This window comes from Styela clava, chromosome 4 (genome assembly GCF_964204865.1).
Source record: "Styela clava chromosome 4, kaStyClav1.hap1.2, whole genome shotgun sequence".
NCBI classification, from domain to species: Eukaryota; Metazoa; Chordata; class Ascidiacea; order Stolidobranchia; family Styelidae; genus Styela; species Styela clava.
This window is the reverse complement of record NC_135253.1, coordinates 6,353,326-6,375,068: the sequence shown is the minus strand read 5'-3', so window position 1 is coordinate 6,375,068 and position 21,743 is coordinate 6,353,326. Positions and strand designations below refer to the sequence as shown.

At 33.9% G+C, this 21,743-nt stretch overlaps 3 protein-coding genes across 3 annotated transcripts in view; 1 reads left to right on the top strand and 2 right to left on the bottom strand.

The window, feature by feature from the left end:
* Positions 1 to 4,785, bottom strand: part of LOC120326247 (dynein axonemal assembly factor 8-like) — a 38,675-nt gene extending 33,890 nt beyond the window's left edge. Inside the window, exons 1-6 of the mRNA XM_039392504.2 lie at positions 4,666 to 4,785; positions 3,682 to 3,785; positions 3,013 to 3,163; positions 2,049 to 2,249; positions 1,153 to 1,266; positions 514 to 635 (exon numbers count right to left, since the gene is read on the bottom strand). Of these exons, the coding sequence (XP_039248438.2) occupies positions 514 to 635; positions 1,153 to 1,266; positions 2,049 to 2,249; positions 3,013 to 3,163; positions 3,682 to 3,785; positions 4,666 to 4,690 (717 nt within the window). The 5' untranslated portion in view covers positions 4,691 to 4,785. The remainder of the gene's footprint in view (positions 1 to 513; positions 636 to 1,152; positions 1,267 to 2,048; positions 2,250 to 3,012; positions 3,164 to 3,681; positions 3,786 to 4,665) is intronic.
* A 9,644-nt stretch (positions 4,786 to 14,429) lies between these two features.
* On the top strand, positions 14,430 to 17,193 carry LOC120327065 (uncharacterized). The gene is made up of 7 exons (XM_039393452.2): positions 14,430 to 14,674; positions 14,750 to 14,887; positions 15,208 to 15,325; positions 15,424 to 15,519; positions 15,657 to 15,796; positions 15,911 to 16,026; positions 16,126 to 17,193. Exons 1-7 carry the CDS (start codon positions 14,483 to 14,485, stop codon positions 16,298 to 16,300), a joined length of 975 nt encoding a protein of 324 aa, XP_039249386.2. The 5' UTR covers positions 14,430 to 14,482; the 3' UTR covers positions 16,301 to 17,193.
* LOC120327064 (uncharacterized) lies at positions 16,868 to 21,271 on the bottom strand. The gene is made up of 5 exons (XM_039393451.2): positions 21,023 to 21,271; positions 18,597 to 18,753; positions 18,017 to 18,205; positions 17,737 to 17,937; positions 16,868 to 17,504 (listed from the first exon to the last, which is right to left on the bottom strand). Exons 1-5 carry the CDS (start codon positions 21,023 to 21,025, stop codon positions 17,077 to 17,079), a joined length of 978 nt encoding a protein of 325 aa, XP_039249385.2. The 5' UTR covers positions 21,026 to 21,271; the 3' UTR covers positions 16,868 to 17,076.
* Between the last annotated feature and the right edge of the window lie 472 nt (positions 21,272 to 21,743).

Sequence of the window (21,743 nt, the reverse complement as noted above, 5' to 3'; positions counted from 1 at the left end):
TTTGCTTTGTGAGAATCTTTTAATTCGTTGTCTACATGGAAAAACTAAAATTTTTGTGTGGCCCAGCTTAATGTCTGAAGTTGGTTATATGGCCCATCAACAAAATATGTTGCACATCCCTGCTCTAAATTGATACAGATCTCACGAGTAGCAATTGTTTAAACCAGAGGTGTTCAACCTGTGGCCCGGGGGCCAAATGCGGCCAAAAAGATAAATTGTTTGGCCCGCAGAGAAGAGCCAATCTTGAATGGTGTGCGCCCATGAAAAGAGTTTGCAAAGCCTACACCTGCGTTCAATTTATAATCTGTGCCTATGACGTTGCAATGCTCTAACAGCTAGCTTGCGCGAAACGAACAACACATGTCATAAGATCAATAACCAGAGTTTTTGTGCTACTACTAGAAAGTCTATGTTAAATAAAGGTGCGGTCCGTGGTTTCGCCCAATTATTTGTATCTGGCCCTCTTGTATTATTAAAGGTTGCACACCCCTGGTTTAAACGATCACAATTTACCTTCAATGATAACACTGGAGCTTTTCCTTCGCTATCATTTGATTCAAGATAATCATCATTAGATTCATCTCTACTTAAAATACCAGATGATGCTTCACTGTCCATAATAGGCTGGTATTGTCCTGCAATAAAATTGATTTGAAAAATTTTCAATTTTAAAATAGAGCCAGATGGACTTAATTACCAAGTATGGCCAAGAGATGAGATATGAAAACAGTTGAATTAACTGAAAATATATTAACACAATATTGTGCAAACCAAAATGAAAAAATTTACTACATTTTAGTTTCTTTCAATATTGGCTTATGTGGTAGGAAAAAGCTGTGGTAATTTATATAATTTGTATTGCATATTTTGGTAATCTTAACTTTATCTGTTTACTGGCAACAGTAATTTATCTGCTGAGTCATACTTGGCATGCTGTTATTTGAGTCATGTTTTGTTGGTGCTTTATCATTTGTTTCATTATGTACTGCTTTAAGGCACTGCTAACCTTTAATTAAGTGAAATAAAGCCTACTATTTATGATACTCATGGGTTTGATTGTAAAGTAATAAACTAAACTTAGGTTCCGACAAAAGCTACTATCACAAAACCGCTCAATGGTAATTCCATTCAAGAGTCATTCTGAGAGTCTACCTCTTCTCATATCCATAGGGGGAGGTGAATGATCTTCATCATTTTCTGTATAAAATGTCAGCTTATCATTTTCATATAGGGGTAAGTCAAGATCCATGTCAGTCAAATGTAAATCTGTAAGAGATAAAAGATTAGGATTCTAACAAATGGCAAGGCAATATCCTATGACACTCTCGTTAAAAAAAAAGACAAACTATGAAACAGCAATGTAATAAATAACCAAACCTCAAATCAATAAGAAATCGTATATCTACTTCAATTCAGCATATGCTTATAACAAGAATATACGATAGTTCAAATGGTAGGTTGCAAACCACTATTTGACCATCATGGTTTAATTCAGAACAGATTTTTAGCAATATTTTTGTTAGGAGACACTACAGTTAAATTTCAACAGGAATGTCCGAAATGAATTGAATATTCAATTTATTCAAAGCTGTTCCTATTTGAAGTTGATTTTAATACAAATAATTTAGACTGTTTTTCTTTTTCTTTTGAGCATTTGAGGTCTGACAGTCGTACAAAAATGGATGCATTTACTTATGACACTGACACCCTCAAATATTCTGCATTAAATCATAAACAAAAAGTAAATGGTGTAAAGTTTTTATGCCATGATACTTCGCATTGGTATATATAAACATCTGTTCAATATAAAATAAACAATAAAATTTACCAGAAAATAAAATCAATATTTTTATTATATGTTTCTTACTGTAAAAACAAGCAACTCAAGAATGTTATCATGCAGCCAAACTTTGGGTTACAAGTCGCAACCCATACATTGAAAAACACTGACTATCATGCTGTTCGTCCTTTTCTTCATAACATATTAAATAACATGTACCACAAATCACGAATCATTAACTAAAACTGAAGAAATCTCATCAAATTACCATCTTTATCATCAGTTATTCCACAAAGATTGTCACCGTCCCTTGTATTGAGATGATTGTGAAGTCTTTGAAATAATAACATGGAAGAATGTTCTTGATTGACACTGGATGATGATGAAAGACCAGGATTCATGGTCGTTGATTTGGATGTTGCAGATGAAGTATTAGAAGTCGGAGAGGAACTTGAAGCACTTGCATAACCTTTGTGCCAGAACGAAGAAATTTTAATATTAATTGTGAGATGATAGCCTAACGGTTAAATCGTTAGACTTGACTGTGTTGGCACTACAGGTAACACATCTCGGGTTCAGATCCCATGTACACCATCGTAATAAATAGGGTAGGCACTGCTGAAATAATAAATCCCATTAATCAAAGCCAAAAAATGAAACCATTAAATACAGGTTACAGCATTTAACTTGATTGTTCTGGCATTACAGGTTACAAATCCCATGTGTGATAAATTGGGTAGCCAGATTGATTGCTTGTGGACAAGTAGACTTGTTTAGAGGAAAAATCGTAAGCGCCATATGAAAAAACACTCATTTTATTTAGATCAGTAACATGACTTGTATTAAGAAATAAGAGTTGATTTCAATCTATTTTGACTTACCGGTATTTTGATCTATATATGTGTATATGCTTAATTCTATTGAACCAAGCTAATAATTTACTATTCGAATTGAAGAAAGAAAACTGAGTGTTTTGCGTTAAGAACTAAGCACTGTTTACTAGTATATAAAAGACTACCATAAATATGAAAATGCATCTTTCGTTCAAAATGGCCTATCTTTGGTCAAACATATTAATAAAAGAAGTATCGGATTTCAAGAAAGTCAATAAACATTTTAATTGAAATCAATTATTCATTTTGCCATGTGTATAAGAGATATATCATATATTATAAATATAGTAAAACCTTAGATTCAATTGTGTTTGCTGTTAATAATCTGATTGACTGTACCTTCAGAGTTTAGAGTTGAAGTATCATGTCTTTCTGAGCCTGCTTTGGGAAAATTGGTTAATGAACTGATATCTGAATCACTATCTGTATTGTCAAATGTTGCAATCTTCCTTTGAAATACACCATCAGTTTCTTCTGGCAATGTACTTGACTGTATAAAAAAAAACTCAATATAGTAAATTGTGATTTATAGGTATGTCAATTAATTTGTATCAAGTAACTTTGTCTATCACAGAACCATATTCCAATAAGCAGATACAATTGGTTATTATTACAAATCAGGATTGAAATTAAGTTTCTAAAATATAATTTGAGAAGAAGAAAACAAAAAACACCACAAAATAAATATCCAAATAAAAGGTTACATACTGAGTAAGTGCATGCACATTGAAATTGGAATTCAACACAATTACTTGAAATGACAACAGCAGTCATGAATTATTCATATGCTGCATGAAGGCAGACCAAGTATTAGTCCATATAAAAGATACTTCCTCAAGTAAAGCTGATATAATTATATTAAGAATTAAAAATGTTTAACAATAAAATAAGTATTGGAATAAATTAAGCATTACAAAGGAATAACATGCCATTGATACAAAATACTTATTGACAATTTACTAATCATAAGTTTTTAAAAATAATGTAAAATTTCAGTTCAAAATTTACCTCCGAATCAGAATCAATACCAGGTAAACAATCCTTAACTTCAGCAAGAATATATTCCCATCCACCGTATCCTTTATCTTCAGTTGACGAAGATTCTTCAACACCTGTAATTTCCCGAAAAATAGATAAATAAGTGAAACATCGAAAAAAATGACACTTACTAATATAAATTATTTAAAATAAAATTTCATAAGATAGTCAAATATATTTTAACACAAGAACATGATGCTGACAATAAAGCACCTGACTATCAGAGTCCATATTAATTATACACATTGAGGAATATGGTACCAGTAATTAATCTAAAAAATAACTAACTAGATATAGAGTGAAGTAGGCGTTATTAATTTTAGTATTACCATAGTAATTTTGATTACTGTATAATTATACTCGCATATAAGCCTAGTTTAAAACTCAAAAAAGTAGCGATTGCGATTTGTAGGAACGGCTTATATGCGAACTTTTATAAATTCATTGTTTTAGGGATGTTTTTAGGGGGTCTACTTATATTCACGGTCGGCTTATACACGAGGATATACAGTAGTTTCTATTTCCTATCAGTTTCTATTTAAAAAAATGCGCAAATTCCTAAAACTCATCTTGCTTGACATAATTCATAAAATATTGTTTTCATGCAGCCATATACTAATATACTCTATACCCTACACCAGGGGTCGGCAACCTTTCGTCACTTGCGGCCAAAATTTAAGGTTGCGAGTCATTGGCGGGCCGCACATATTTTTAGAAAGTTAAAAACCGAACGGGTGGCTGATGAATCACATTTTTTCACACAGGTCAGAAGTTAAATTTTAAGCAGCGAGCTAAGATTGACCATTTGAATTTTTTCTATGCCGTTAAAACCATTTGCATCATCTTTTCCTCGTTTTCTTGCCATTTGTCCAATTATAATTACATTCGATCTGGCCGGCCCGCGGGCCATAGGTTGCCGACCCCTGCCCTACACATTTTGATGACAAACGGTACCTGCTGCTTGATCACACTCTTCCATTTTCTCTGAGTACACAATTAATTCACAGTGTTAAAAAAAGTCTTAATAAATGTAACCTCTTTGAGAGGAGTATTTTTATATCACAGATGAAAGCTAAGAAAGAATGTATAACAATCATTAATATTATTTAATAACAACTACATCAGGCGGCGCATTAACCTAGCTTTTAAAGCGTTCGACTTATGTAATCTGAAATCGCAGACTACACATCTCGAGTGCGAATTCCGTGCCCCCTACCTCACTCAGGGTGAAATAAATTGGGTGGATAAAACCTAAAAAAAAAATATTTCCAATTAATAGTTGCTTCTCAGATAGTGCATTCTTGTATAGAGCCTTGCTCAGAGGAAAAGGCGTGACTATTGGTCGTTCAAAAAAATACATCACAATTGTGTTTCATTTAATTTAATTAGTGAATTCGGAACCTAACCCAGAGTATAAAAAATTACGGTAGGTAAGCCGTTACAATCTTAAAAAAAACTTTTTAACTAAATAGCTCCCTATGTCAGAGAAACTGATTGTACAGAACAGAGACTTATTAAGAGTAGAGCTGAAAAACACACCATACTAAACTATGCACAACATAAGCAAAACAGGACATGCAAAATAAATGAAAAATTCGTTTGATCAGATCGACAAATTAAACGACTACAAAATGGAGTAGATGAATATTTTTTAACAGAATCATATTGTTCAAATCTTACAAACATTCAATGAATATGTGTACTTCGACTATGCCTGGTATATTAATATAATTCAGAAATTGAAGTCCATAAATACAGAAGCAGCAATAATAAACATCCCATTTGCATGGAACACCAACTTAAATTGGGGTCTCTACATTTGAAAATATATAATTCGACTATTTCGATAAATATTAGGTTTGGAGGAGAAAATCTCAATAATATGACTCGAACATATGAACTAGCCCTGCAGTTTTTTTTATCATATTCATAGGTATGTAGAAGAAGCTGGCCACATAGGGAGGGCCTGAGGGAATATACTATTATCATTCATTATTGGGGGTATCCTTCATTAGCGCCGATATGTGTGGCCAAAATAAGCTTCTTTTAGCATAGCTGTAGTATATTGAGACATTCATTTCCATTTCAGTAAATATTTAACCGATGCGTTAAATTAACTCAGAAGCTATCATTTTAGTATTGCCCAGTGATTTTCAACCTTTTTGATGGAGCGAAACCAAATGAAACATACAAGAAGGCTCAAGCTTCCCATGTGCAATTGATTATATGTATGTTTGTTATCATAAAATATGCCAACCTAAAAACGGGAAACTACAATTTGATGAGGAACACCTGGAGGGTTTTCATAGAACACCAGTGAAACAAACTTATCATATGATTATATTATACATGTATACTGTATTTGATTATATTCAAACAATATACATATATCAATAAACACTCCCAAATTTAAATGTAAACTTGGGGAGCCCTTGAATTCCACTGGTGTTCCTCGGAATTCTGGTTGAAAACCATCATATTTATTTACCATGCAAAAGTTGAAAATTTGGAATCAGAAAGATTTGAATTATGTTAGAAAGTTGGAGATGAATTATTTACATGATTTCAGAACTGATTTTTCAGTTTTCAGGCTAAACAATGTTTAATTCAGTAATTTCAAGTGACAAATGATCAGGAACTACCCAACATTATTGTATTATTCTAATTCAGGGGTTCCAAATTGGCATTGCAAAAGTTTTGTTAAGTCATATGGGCCTTCAACTATAATCGGTAAATTGAGAAATTTTGATCATTTGCGCCTTGGGTATGGGCATGTGCTGCGTTATACTAACTTATACATACTATAACTTATAGTTATAACTAGAAATTACAAAAAGGCGTGGAAATAAACTAAACTATAACTCATTTAACAGGGAATTTCCTCCAGGCTATGCCCAAACACCATCATCGACTTTTTTAAAATTAAGAAAATGCACGCTCCATCCTATTAGAAATAAAAACAGGAATATCCTAAAAAAAAATTACCAGATTAGAAACAAAACCTGAAAATTCGCATGAAAACTCGAAACCTCGAACCAAACAGTTATAGTTTACCCGTCGCCCAGCAAATATTCCGCTTGAGTGATTTTGACCAAAACTTCAAATATTTTAGCACTGTGATTTTTCGTCGAGCAAATGGCGCCGATGGCTCAATTTGGAACTTGAACGTACGAATTTTGATGGGATTATTCATCTATCTGTATCTTCATATTATAGATACACACTTACGGTACATAGAGCAGGTAGTTTCTATTTCCAGGTTGAGTCGGTTTTGCTGACAATCATCCGGGGCGCTGGTAAACACAAGAGTATTTTAGGGTTATGTGAAAAATTTGGTGACCGTACATTTAAACCCACGTACATTTAAACCCATGTGTATATATGCGGGTTCAATCTATATGCAGGTGCTAAAACCCATGGGTTAGGGTTAGTACTTAAATTTACGAAGTTTCATAGCATCATTTGTTCATCTGTACTTTGAATAAATACACAGTTGGACAGCCAGTTTTTTTTTTTGCGATAAGGTTTAGTGGATCCCGGCGACAAGTGAACACAAATGGTGATTTGGGTGATATGGAGAATTTATAAACAAATCCATCAATTAGATTGAAAACACATAAAATAAATTGATGAACTATAAAAATAGTTTATTGTTTGTGATTTATAAGGTACATTTATTCAAATTCACACCTCGCGTTATTTGAAATTCTTTCCTTATTAAATTAAAGAAAGTGGGATATCCGTCTCAAATCAGTTTACACAAAATCATTTATCGAACAAAGTGATTATATTGCTTTTGAAAGGGAATTCATTGATTTGAAAGTTCAAGATGAAGTACGAGGAAAAAATGTATTATATAATACATACTTTCAATTTTGTGATATACTTTTTTAAACATTAGCAAAAATAGGCACAAATTTGAATGAGGTTAAAAAAACAGAATTATCTGTAATAAAATATTAAATTCGATAACATTAGTGAACAATGTATAAATATTTAATCACTTATCTAAAATGCCTATTTAAATAGCTATTTTAGTATATTAATTTGGTGGCTATGTGTTTTCATTGTACCTATCATGAACAACATTCGATTTCATTCCTTGAAACCTCGAGTTTTTTTGTACATTTTACTCCAATATGTTGGATGTTGTACAGGATGTCTTGACGTATCGTCTGTTTTCTATTGTTTTTTGTTCACTTTATTATAAATGTGCAGCAAACATGGGTGTATATTTTGAAAAACAGGGCGTGTTAAAATTTGGCGTGCTGGGGATGCGAAATATCGAGACATGAGCAAATTATTAATTTTTTTTCAATAGTTTAATAATGGTATATCACCTCCAATGTATTTAAAATAATAATCAATTCATTCAATTAATTTTTTTTTTAATAATTCAATTATTTTTTTTTTTTTAATAGTCCACCTTTTCTTAGTATTACATGGAATACGCGAATATTAAATTGTTTTCAAAATAATGTGGCAATGTTTTTCACAAACTGACTCGTTTCTTTTGTAGCCCACTCTGTATTATTAAATTTAAACTCTCAATCTGGACACTTCAACAACATTTAAAAGGCTCGGGAAGCATAAAATTCAGATAACATAACAAACGTGAAAGTTTGCAATAAATCGCAAATGCAATTTTGATAAACATTGAGATCGTTTACGAAAAAAAAACATGAATCCGACATTCTATTTATTGTAGTAAATCAAGGAAATCGCAGCAACGTTTTCGATGGCAATTTTTTCCAGCCTTCACATTCGATAACTGTATCTATCATTTTTTCGTGGTTTTCTGAGTTTAGTCAGAATTCTATCAGAAATAGGAATGGACATATTATGACCTTAACTCAGTGATCCATCCTACTTTTCAGGTATGACACCATGCTTTAGTTCTTAACGTAAATGAAAATGTATTTGAATATTCAGAAAGTGGCTCATATGCCGGTGAACATGATCAATCAAATACATAACACATTTTTATAAATTAGAAATAGTTTTATCACTAATAACGAAATGTCTACACCCCCTAAATTTGGAAACACCCCCCCTAAAATAAAAAGCTGGGGAACATACTGCCTTAACTGCATAAGACGCATGTTCCAAGTTTAGTGTTTTATAAAGTATCGTTCTCTATGAAATGAGGATTAGTAAATATCTGTAAATGTGCCATGATCAGTGTAACAATTAGATTTTTGAAAACGAAATTTCATCCGTGATCAAAAGTAAAATAAAAGTAAACAATATGGAATTCAAATGATGGGAAAAGAGTAATAGACAGACAAAATATTCAGAGGCAGGGTTCTCCTTAGGCTTGACCTTGTTATTGTGCTCAATGACCAGCCTAATTATATTTCTTCATCAAATCCACGCAAGCTGGAGTCAGATATACAATAACAATTATTGTTTTTCATATATTTAAAAAATATTAGTGTTTTTTTATTACGTACAATTTCTAATATAACGCATAAGACAACTCAAAACAACACGCCTCTAGATGATGCTGAAGGGCAGGAATTTATTAATATTGTTACATTTCTGCAGTTTGTATACATAATGTGTGTTTATATCGGTATGATAAAAAACCACTAATTAAATCCTTTCGTCAGTTTTTTTTTTGTCTGAGAAATAGATACATCACAACAGGGCTGATTATTATTATCCTTGATATGAGAATTTAACAGATAATCGAAAGATATAAATTTTACTTGTTATAAAAAGAGTATGTAATTTGTACTCGAGTCGTAGTAGTAGTAGTAATATGTACTCACCAACCCATAAAAATAAGAGATACATTTACAAACAGAAGATAAACATTGTTATTCCTATGAAGGGAGTCACTGAAAACCTCAAGACGTTATCAAGCTGTGACACCCTATGACGCATTTGCTGCTATTAAAAGATGAAAATTATATAAACAATAAAAAAACGGTTCCATTATATTTGAACCCACGTACATTTGAACCCGTAATTTAAACTCACGACAATTGCACCTGCATATTAGTGCACCTATGAAAATTATTTTTTTTTACGGATATTTGAACCCAATCCGTGGATTTTATCACTCTCATAGATTGAACCCGCGGATATACGGGTGCAAATATATGGGTTCAAATGTACGTGGGTTTAAATGTACGGTCACCAAAAAAAACTACATTAGTCAATTGTTTATAGTGGGGCAACGTCGGTGTAAAGTGATTGAATTATTTTGAGACTATTTGGTCTAAACAAACTACATTGGAGAATAATGACAGGATAAGGCATGTTCGATGAAAAAATATTTTACGTTCAAATTAAATAGCCCGGTATGGTGCCAACCATATTAGAGAGAGAGAGAAATGCCCAAATATATGCCCAAGAAGTACATGTTTGTAATCGTTAACAGTAGACTACCGATAGCAGGGTACGCAGCCTTCACGACTTCACGTCTGATACCAGAATGTACGAACGCGAAACCGGTCCAAATTGCGCAATATTTAATTTTAATGACGTCATCGCACACAGAAAACGAATCGTACAGAGCCCACAGCCAATTAATTACCAGTTATAGCCTTCTAGCGACAAATACAATATTTAACCACCGAAAATTTTAAAGCAATTTCTCCAGTAGTTAATTAGAAAGGCGGGTTTTTTATATCAATAAGAAGAAAAGAATGACTAACAAGAACAACAACATAATAACCAAACGATCCACATGTAGGCCTACACTTCATGTCCAATAAGACCCTAACAATCGTCCCTTTAGGGCAGGACAGAATGGTATCGCGTTCAAAGATTTGTAACATACCCATATTTGCCTCGTTCTATTGTGCAATAACAAGTTTTCATGGTTGCAATATGCCAAAATAAGCATGACAAATTTCGCATTCGGAGTGAGAGAGGGAGAAAAATTAGAATAAAAGAATACTTTGAGTCCAATTTTTAAACCTTCTAAGGAATTGACAAACCAAATTACATTTAAATTTCGACTATAGTGGATACTGTGAAAAAATAGAATAGATGATGATGAGATAAGAATATTTTAAATATCGCTACTATGATAACTAAAAATAATTACGTTACACAAAACAAACACACAGAAGAAAATCCATGAAGACTGCCAAAGATCCAGATAAAGTTAAAACATGAGATATAAAGTGCACGGACAATCTCACCATGTGACATAAAGTACAAGGGAAAAAACACGATAAGATATCATTTTTATCAGCTTGGAATCATTATGGTAATACATGCCGTTTACTTAAATAAAGGAGCAGTGGAAATGCACAACACAGTATTAAATGCGAACACATATTATCCCGGGGATTCTAAGTCTTACATTTTCCTCATAACATAGTAAAATATCCAGTTAAGTGGTGTATTGCGTTATATCTGAATAAACTGCAAAATGAACCAAACTAAAATATCACATCGGTGGTGAACTTTAAGCTAAACTCAAACCAACAGCAAAATGTACACGAAACCTATACAAACTGATGCAGTCGCACAGAATTTGAGAGGTCACAAGATGGAATCGTAAATTTACATGTAACGGCTCCTGAAGCGGTCTCCGCGTTCGTTAAAAAAACCGACTTTTTCGTGTTATAATTAAATTTTTCTGTCTCGTAATACAGTAACTACAATAATTCAAAATGTCTCTCTATTTTAATTCATTTGTGTTCAAGGTAACTCGCGGTTGCGGCGACTCACGACAAAATAAACTCATTATCTATCTAAAATACCACGCCAATCCGCGGACATAACAAAGTGTGATCAATTGCCCGATTATATTTAGTTTATATATTGCCCTCATGCGAATTCGTTGTCGTCATTAGAAAGATCTGGTATAATATCCCAGAAAGTATATTTAATTTAGTACAATTAAAATACATGTAAAGTATATTAGTAGATGAAAAATTCATATTCATCGAAACGAAATCCCCGCGGTACGGCTTCTGAGTCAGTCCTCGAGAATACGCCAGTCGACTTTTTCAACGGATATGTAATAGTTTTTCTGTTGAATAAAATATTCAATCCATGATTGATATACTTATTTAAAATGGTTGCTTTATTCATTTAATCGTGATAAATTAAATCTACGATTGCGTCGACAAAATAAAAGCACCAGTACTCCAAAATAACACGGTAATCCGCAACAATAAAAATTTCGATTACATTTTGTTTTGATTTGTATTCTTGCCAATTTCACCAACATGAGCTGTCCCTGCATCTCTTACTCCGCTCTATCGCAATGCCGCCACTCGATTAATTTCAAGATATCACCGTTACAGATATTTCTAAGTCTGCGATCCCACGGAGTAAAATTTATATCAAGTCTGTAGTTTTAGAACACTACTGGTGTGGAGCACACACAAGGAATTTATGAGATTTTCAATGTCTAAGGAAGTGTTTTTAATCTGTCGCGGTCCACCCCAAAACAAAACTCATGGCGTTTTCCGTTTTATTTTTAGTATTTTATAATGCCACTTTTACGGATTCACTTCTTTATTCATCATTAGTATCTCGTCGCTGATGATTATTATAAAAACTAACTCGTTTTCCTCAGAGGTGTCATGGTTCCATGCGAGAACAAAAAAAAGTAATTATAATCGTCTTTGCGGCACAAGAATATGTCGAGGGAAATTTCGGATTTAGGAAGAATAAACACCGAAATCAAGATTTGCAGGGCTTAAATAACACGCCACGCTGCCGTAAACAATGGAGATTTAAACAAAATGCAATCGCAAACGCTTTAGCGACAACAATTGATTGAAATTTTACGTGTCTTATGTAAAGGTTTAAGCAGAAAATACATTAAAGGATAAGTTTATTGCTTGTTTAGTTTTACTTAATAACTAGTTTGACTTTGCCAAGAATTGCAAACTGAGCGGAAAAACGAGAATGTATGATGACCAACCACTATATTTGGCTTTATACATCGACAGTGAATGGCGAAGTTGTACTCCGAAGCGTTTTATGCCTAAACAATCTGAGCAATGACGCTATGAGACCAACACTAAGTTATAGCGCCATCTTAATATATAACAACTTGTCCATCACAAAAGCATTTTTTCAAAGCAAAAAGAGGGGAGGGGGGGGCGCGAAGTTTGTAAAATTTTCCAAAGGGGGGCGCGGCTCAAAAAGTTTAAGAACCACTGCTCTAAGAGAAGCTCGGAATGCAACATATAACCGATTTGGTGGGGGTGTTTATATTGTGTCGCTCTCCCACAATTATTTTGATTCATTGTCGGACACGATGGATCGTGTAAGGTGAAAAGTAAAAACTGTTCTACGCAACTAATGAATAATTCAGCTAATCGATTTTATATTTTCTGTACTTGAATGCTACTACTTTTATAGTGTTTCTGAGGCATTTGGTCTCAGCTGATATTTCAGTCGAAATTTTAGCGTTTTATTGCGTCTCATGGCACTACTATTTTTCAATATTTGACTACCATGCCCATATATTTGAGCACGAACATTTGTATTGATTCAAAGCTGGGTGCTAATGTCAATGATGCAAATGTTCGCGGGTGCAAATGTCCACGGGTGCAACTGTCTACGGGTGCAAATGTCCATGGCTGCAAATATTCATGTGTGCAAAATGTCCGTAAAAATATATATTGGTGCAAACGTCCACGGGTGCAATTTGAATGAGTGTGCTAAAGGCTATGTGTGGAAATGCATGGGCGCAAACGTACATGGATGAAAAGGCATTAAGAACTATGAGTGCAAATGTCCGTGGGTGAAAATATACATGGGTGCAATCTGTATGTGTGTTCTAAAATCTGTGTGCCAAAATACATGGTTGAAAAAGTATTAATTAAGGTGCATTTCAACAAATGAGACTAAAGAACATGAATTACAGTATACACATCGGCCCCAGTAACCAGTGAGTGCAACGAGTTTGCTTAACAAAACGATGACTGAATAAAACGTGTGTTCTCATGAATTAATAAAATCAGCAAAATTCAGTATGAAAATCGTTTCGACATTTAATATTTTTAGTCATTTGTAAGTGGACCTATATGTCTTCTGTTGTCGCAAATAAACGACTATCTACTTAGTAGAAAATTTCATTCAGCAAAAGAATTGATTGGAAATATGGGGCCACCCTCTATACGCCTCTGTTCTGGATAATCTTCTGAGTTTGAAATAAGGTCATACCGGTTTTAAAGTCGGCAGGCCACGAATTACGAGAACCGAAACTCTTGTTTTCAATAGGGTGCCTCCTCCAGTACACCCATCTTTATGGGAGTCGATGTCGCCAACATTGTTTGCCTTGTATATAATAATAGGCTATCGCATGAGTGTGTAAACACGCCCCACGCCCTGTTCCGGTTCCTCGGCACTCAATGGAATGAATTAGATATCGGTCCCGAATTTCCTAAGATACGAAACTCACCTTATCACCTATTCTTACAACGACTTTATTCTCGGCGTATGTGATTGCCGAGGCGTGCAAACAAGTAAAAACTTAATACCCTATTGATCTTTGAGATCTATTGAGTTTTGTGTGTAACTGTTATAGTTGTTACGAAAAAGGGTTATCACCCGATTTGAATACAATTTCGTTCGCTGTGCAGAAAGGTCGTCTCATATAACGTATAACTTGTAGCTGAAATCAGTAGTCTAGCGTTCGAGCGTCTTGTAACCCCACGCACGAGCTGCAGAAGTATTTCAGCAATGCCGGTGATTTCCAATTGCTATTTGAAGTCATAAAAGAATTTACTTTTGCTTTTCTTTGTTTGTAGATTAAATTTATAAAAAGCTTAGTTGGAACGACCAAATGAGCCCCCAAGGAAATACCCCGTTGAACATTTCTGAGAAAGGAGAGCAGCTGGTCAAAGCACGCAAGGATGTAATTTTGTGTGGACGGAAAAGTACCGCTCGCCCACGTATATTCATCATCATATTGTGGTGTTCTTTGTTCTTACTTATTTCAGGTGTGGCATACAAAGTTATAGAGCTTTCGTGTGAGGTGAGTGGGCGTTTGGAGAAAAGAGGAAGAGCTAAAAAATTCTTCTATTAAAACTTCCTTTTTTGATATTTTTAGCTTCAAGAACAAAGAAGGCTTTTGAAAATAAATACGGAACTTGTACAAAATCTGCTTGAAGTAAATACCAAATATGGAAACTCCCCGGAAAAAATGTATGACCACCAAGCAGACTTAAATGATGATGCCATAAACGAGGTAGAAAATAAATAGGAAATATAGGTTTGGTGCATCATGTGTGGCCTATTCACGTTTTATTGTGATATGCGGTTGTCTCCGTGTGGGCGTCCGAATTCCATCCATCCAGCAAAAGCAAATAATATCAGCCAAGAAAGGTAACAATTACATTGAACAGTAGGCATCCATGTCCTTTTCTTTTTAAAAGTTCAATTGTTATTTTTATTCAGTTAAAAAAATAGATAAGTAAATTGTTGAAAATACTATTCATTGCTTTATATTCCAATATAAACATTAGAATATCACGCAATTTCAACGGTCACGAATCGATTACATTACAGAATGAAAAATCATCGATTGACGACATCTCATATGACGATGTAATTGAAGAAAAAGAAAATTCAGTTGAAATAAAGAGGGTAAAACGAGGAATAAACAGATGCAAAAGAGACAAAAAATGTAAAAACTATATATAAAATATGAGAATAAATTACTTGTAAAATAATCATGTAATAATAATAATTACATCACTTAATTAAAATTATGTTTTATGATAGGTAACAAAAAGTTGACTGTGGGACCGTGTCACTTAGAAGGAAAACAAGGACCAGAAATCTTCAGTGAAGATGGCCCCAGGCAAAGACCTAGATCAAGTAGAAATCAAAAATATATTTTGTGTACTATTTAAAATAATCTGGTAAATTTGATTCGTATTTAACTATTATGTTAAATAGCGTTGTGTATTTGTACCATCAATATATGAAGTATTAACAATAAACTGTTTATTAAGAAAATGATTGCATGCTTTGGAAGGAGCCAGACTTGGAACCACACAGTATATGTTATATGGAAACTAGATATGACAGCGGAAACAATGGAATTCAGTACATACGAATAGCAACTGAAGGATTATATCATGTGTATAGTCAAGTACGGTACAATTTCGAATAACCGTTGATTTTATCTCTGTTCAATGTAAACATTATATAGTAAAGACCAGTAATATTTTTGTAATCCTGTATTATTTTCACGTTGAATTAACAGGTAACATATCATACACACGGCGTATTTCCGGCTGGACACACTGTAGATGTAACAACAACAGTTAATGGCGTAGATACGAGAAAAACTTTACTTACCAGCTCGAATTCTTGGAAAATGTAAGAAGCCTGTATGACTTTATGTTTAGTTCGGGAGATATTTTTTGCAAATTGTGTAAGTGAACCGTATTTTTTATTAGATTTCATTCATTCTGACAGATTACGTCCTGGCAGACCAGTGCTATCTGAAGAATCGAGTTATACGGCAGGTGTTTTCTATCTCAGACCAGATGATCTTTTGTCTGTCCATCCAACGAGGGGTGGAATTGTAATCGACATGAACGACGACAAATCGTTTTTTGGAGTTTTTTATCTGGGACAATTCAGACAGTAGAACTGTTATGCTGTTTTGGTCGGTTGTCAAGACAAAAAAAATTAACAGGACACTTTGTCACTAACAACATAGTTGCTAAATATTATAAAGCTTACTCATCTTATGGGGTCGTTATTACAATACACATGAAAGCTATTAAATCATCTGCCTGCGTTACTTCCTGAAATATTTCAACCAAGTCGAAATCGCTATAACTTAACAGAGATCTTAAAAAATACCCTTGTGATTTATAATTCTTAGTATAGAAACCGTTTTTTTTTTATATTTCAGCTTGTTTTGTTTTTTGTTAAAAATAATTGCGTGAGCACAACATTCGCCTTTGTATATATTTTGTACTTATTTCTTGCTTGTGATTTAGAATAAATATAAGGTACCAAAATAAACTTTTTGTTGGTAGATTAAGCGTACACGTATACGGAACAACTGATGATGAACTAGGGTTACTCTTACTGCTTTCTCAATGGCTACTGGCATACACCTACAAATGGCATCAGTACTCAACTAGCCTATTTTCTAATTTTGAGCTGAATGGCTGAATGAACCCTGGTCACTAAATAACTACCGTAGTTCTCTGTTTCGAAGACGTGCTTTATGAAAGCAGGCGTTTTAAAATATATTCTTCCCAAATATAAAAAAAGGTTTTGCACAATTCGAACAGAAATATATTGAACTCATTTGAAATAATTTCATTCCATTTGGTTCCATCATTGATGGTCACTTTGTTAGTAAATTTCTCCCAAGAAAGTATTAACGAAAAACTCTATTGAGGCTTGATATTAGGCATTGTCTAAAAGAGCTGACTTCAAACTATGTTTTGTATGTTCATCCACAAAATGAGCGTAGTATTGTTGTCGATTTTTCACAATCGGGCGATAAGGTTTTTGAGTCACAGTTTGTGATAATCTGCGACGGTAGATTACACTGATACACCCAAGAGTTAAAGCAATGCATAGACTGATTATGATTCCGGCACCAGCCAACCAATATTCATAAGAAGTTTCTCCATATTTTACAAGTCTACTGGATATTTCTCTTGCGGTGTGCCGAGGTATGTTCGCCAATACGCTCGTAACCATGTTTACACGTTTTGTTGTTGTTGGTATCGTTGTCGTGTGGCTTTCTCCTTGACTTGTTTGTTTATCGTCGATCAACAATCGTGCGTTGTCATGAGGTGTGTCAGATTTTTTTGGCAAAAGAGTGTAAGCTGTTAGGAAAATACTTGTAAAATTACAAATCCGGAATAGATGTAATCTATAATATTTTTAAATAGAGAAACGAAGCAGTTTTTACATAAAAAATTCCACGTCAACTAAAAGCACTTTAAGCCGGAATAAACCTTAAAAAAAACATTTAAAACTTTTAATGGAATATTAATAACTTTGGGCATAAAAGAGAGAAAAGAATTTTTGAACAAACACTTATTTTCAAATACTCACATGATACAAAATATTGATTTCCATCATCATCTGCCCTCGACACTAAATAAGGTGGATCATATGGATCTACTATGAGCACGGTACATCGGTGTGAAGCTGGTATCTGAGGCTTTTCACAAGCTGGCTCCCTTGGTATATCGATACCAAAGTCTGGAAAGCAATATCCACAAGAAATGCATCGTCCAAACGACATGAAAGTGCCTGAACACAAGTCATAATGTGATTTTGGTGTGGAAAGTTTGTACGTCACATTGATTTTCGCATTAACGAGTATTCTTACCTAAAGGACAATCACCACATACAGTATCTGATGTTTTTGTACATCGTTTTATAACAGGTCTATCCCCACATCGACTACACATTCGACATTTCCCAGGCAATCTTGTATATCTGGTTGAAAAATGTCCAGGTTCACATTTTTTGCAGTGATAATCTCGAGTTCCGCTACAGGTTCTTTTGATGTATGTACCTTTGATGAATACCAGATAACGAGATCAGACAACAATAATACACACACATTTCATCGTAATAAAGCCTGTTGAGTTTGTCAAAATAAAATATTTTTTGTCGTATTCGTCATATCATATTATAATTGATATCGAAATTTTGTTGCATTTTCATGGCTCATAAGTTTGGGGAGAATTTGTGGGGAGATCAGTTGCAAATGACGTCAATCTGTGAATCACAAGACTACCGAGAAAAACTGCAAAGTCATTTCTCAGCGCGTGACATTTATTTTGTCTTAGTATAAACACCATGGTTCACCTGAATCAAATAAAGTCTCAGCATTCCGTGGCTCTAATACGTAGAGTCATATGACGCTAGGCTTGTACAAGTTACAAACAAAAATTAGCATATACCTGGTTCACATATACCACAGGCTTGACAAGCTTGTCTTGTGGCGTTGAAGAATGAGCTTTCACCACATTTTACGCGTTTGTTATTTTCATTTCTATATCCGACTACAAGTGTTGCAACAGTGAATAACAGCAACAATGCGGCACATATCTTGGTTATCTAAAAATGAAAATATTTCGATTCAGCATACATTTTGAAGTATTGAAATACACAAAATGAATATTCGTTGACTAAAAATCAAAAATCCATGGTTTGTTTGGTGCTCGTTTTCTCGCTCGTACCAAATTGTATACATGTGTAAATTCACCTATAATGGGAATTTACTCGGTACTCTTGAAGTATGCGCACCAAGATGTCGCACAACCTGAACCCCAACCTGGTACACAACCTGAGTTCAGATTGTGCGCCATCTTGAGCGCATACTTCAGGAGGTCCGTTTACTTTTTCATGGGCATTGACTTGCCGCACACACACTCATTATCTAGAATAGCGACTACAACTAGGCAAAAAAACCTTACGGTACGAAATTTATGACGACCCTTCGTGTTGGTACAAGATATGTTATTGAGGTTTGAAACCAGGATGACATATTAGGGTCCAACTGCTATTTTATAGCACATTACATAACATATTTATTCATAGCACAATTGTTTGTAATATAAGGAATTTACACGAGGTGCTTTTCAAACTTGTGCAGTTTATCAAATATTTGAATTGTGACGTTGAAAAAGGATGGTGCAATGCATCACCCTATTTCTATAGTTAAACTATTACGTCAGTATCTTTATTTATAAAATCCAATATTTATGAAATGTAACTTTTTTAATATTTTGTGTAAAAATTGAATTTTGTTTTTGTAGTTTCATTTTATGAATAAATTAGCGATATTACAACTTGTTACGTTTACATAAGAGGCCTAATTTCAGTGTATTGATCGACAATCCCTTTCCATAATTTGTCCTTCAAAATTGCTGAGTGTACCCAATTGATACAGCACGCGGTCATGCGAAGCCCGCCGAGAAAGATAACACCTAGAAATTTTTCGTAAGTTTCCAGACGGTACAAAAATATCACTGGTGTTTATTTTACCTATCACCTTACATATAGACAATAGGATTATCGTATTGAAGCACCCTGATACATACTGAAGTAAAGTGATTGGCACCTTATAATATGTCGCCAACAACAGGTATCTTTGATGCGACCACACGCGTAGGTTGAGGTCGCAATAAAGCCTTTTCCGTCCGTGTAAAACAGACACCACAGTTTTTATTAATAATAGTTTAGTCTAGCGTTACGTCGAGTGTAAGAAATACCTCGGTATGATATTTCGTCAGAGACAGAAACAGACGAAACACTTTCGCTTGTTCTGTGACGTTTACTTGCGCAAGAGTAGCCTAGTTGCGCAAATACGTATTAATATTTACTTAATACATTCAACACACAAAATATATCGGTGTTTCCCATCAAACGTCAAATTTATTTTTACCAGTAATTTTATGTCGCCGAAGTATAGTTTCACCTGTTTACTACATGAACTGCATGAATTTGATAAGCGTTAAGTTTACAGTTCCTAACCTGAGAATGGCATAGTCTAACTTAGTTTTGATTCTGAATGGATCTGCTGTATGCAGGCTGTTGATTTCAGTGAAATAAAAATACTATTGTCATCTAAAAAGCCTTTTGCGTTTTTGGTAATCCTACTATTAAAATATCGTCATCATAGAATATAGATAGATATTAGATTCTATTATTGCCAAAGCCAAAAACAAGAAGCGGGATATAGATTTCAATAAGAAAAACATAAATAACTCATTTTCACTAATTCTCAATCTACCTCGGATATTCTCGTCCGGGAAAAAAATGCCATGCGAATATATACACCTTTTAAACATGTCGCATTTGGGATGTAATTCGATATAATTTTTTTTTTTTCATTTCTACCCGATTTCTATAGCGGTTACAGGCATTTCTTAAAATTTTGAGAACGAGATTTACTAATATATTCTAATCGTTATAACAAAATAGACCTCATTTGACTCGCAAAATTTCTTACAAGTCAGGGCGGTAAGATAGACTACAGAACCACCAGTGGTATTAAACTTGTCCCTACTGAAATATATCTTTCCTGTAGCTATTAGTTCAATATATCTGATCATATTGCGAGTTGGCATTTAAACTAAAAAAATATAAAAGTGCGGTCTCGCACTGTTATTGCATCACCACTTTTATATCTTATTTTCTGATTGTGTCGTCTATCGTAGGTTAGTTAGAATATTTCAGATTTTAATATTGCCCCACTTTTTTCCTTTTAATATTGATGAGGATGCAGCAATAACGTAACCTACCATAAACTAACCTAGCCTAAGATAGTGGTGAGACAATATCAAAATCATAAATATTTAATTTTTTAAAGTACAGTACTCACCATTTTATACTGTGTGACTGTGTAGAACTGAAATTTTGCGAGAAGTCGATCGAGGTTTTTATATTGTAGAAAAGGGGGTTTCTCACTCGAAATTACAACAAGGGGCGTTTATGGAAGAATTCCCCAGAAGAGGCGATGATGTAATGGTCGACGTTTCATGTTTACGCTTAGTGCGCGTGACACATTGCTCAAAAGCGGTTTCGAAGAAGATCGCATTCGAGTTAGGCATAATTCGTTCAACATTTTGTAAGTAAATGTTGAATATTATAATTTGTTGATCTATTTTAGTTCAACTCATTCAGTTTCAGAAGCAACAAATGAAAAGCAAAAATTGTTAATCTTCGTTTTTACCGAAACTACTTATTCACAGACGACTAAAGCCACAAGTGTCGAAACTATATATATTGCGAAAATATAAGCTGATAGTTAGCTGCGAAACAAAAGAGTTTCGACTTGTATCGTATCTTTCTATTTTTATTTTCTTCTTACTTTCTCTCTTTATGAAAATAAAACTCCTGACATTTCGGTGAATTGATACCTTGAGGTTATGTACAAATAACTTGATGCGATATCACTTTTTCATAACCGCTAGGTATCAATTCAGCGAAATGTCGTGCATCAATTCTTAAATTCTTGTATCCCTGATAAACATCTATTTCATTCAACGATTTCTGGTTTTTTTGTTTTCGGGGTGGATTATATCAGAAACATCTCCAATTTC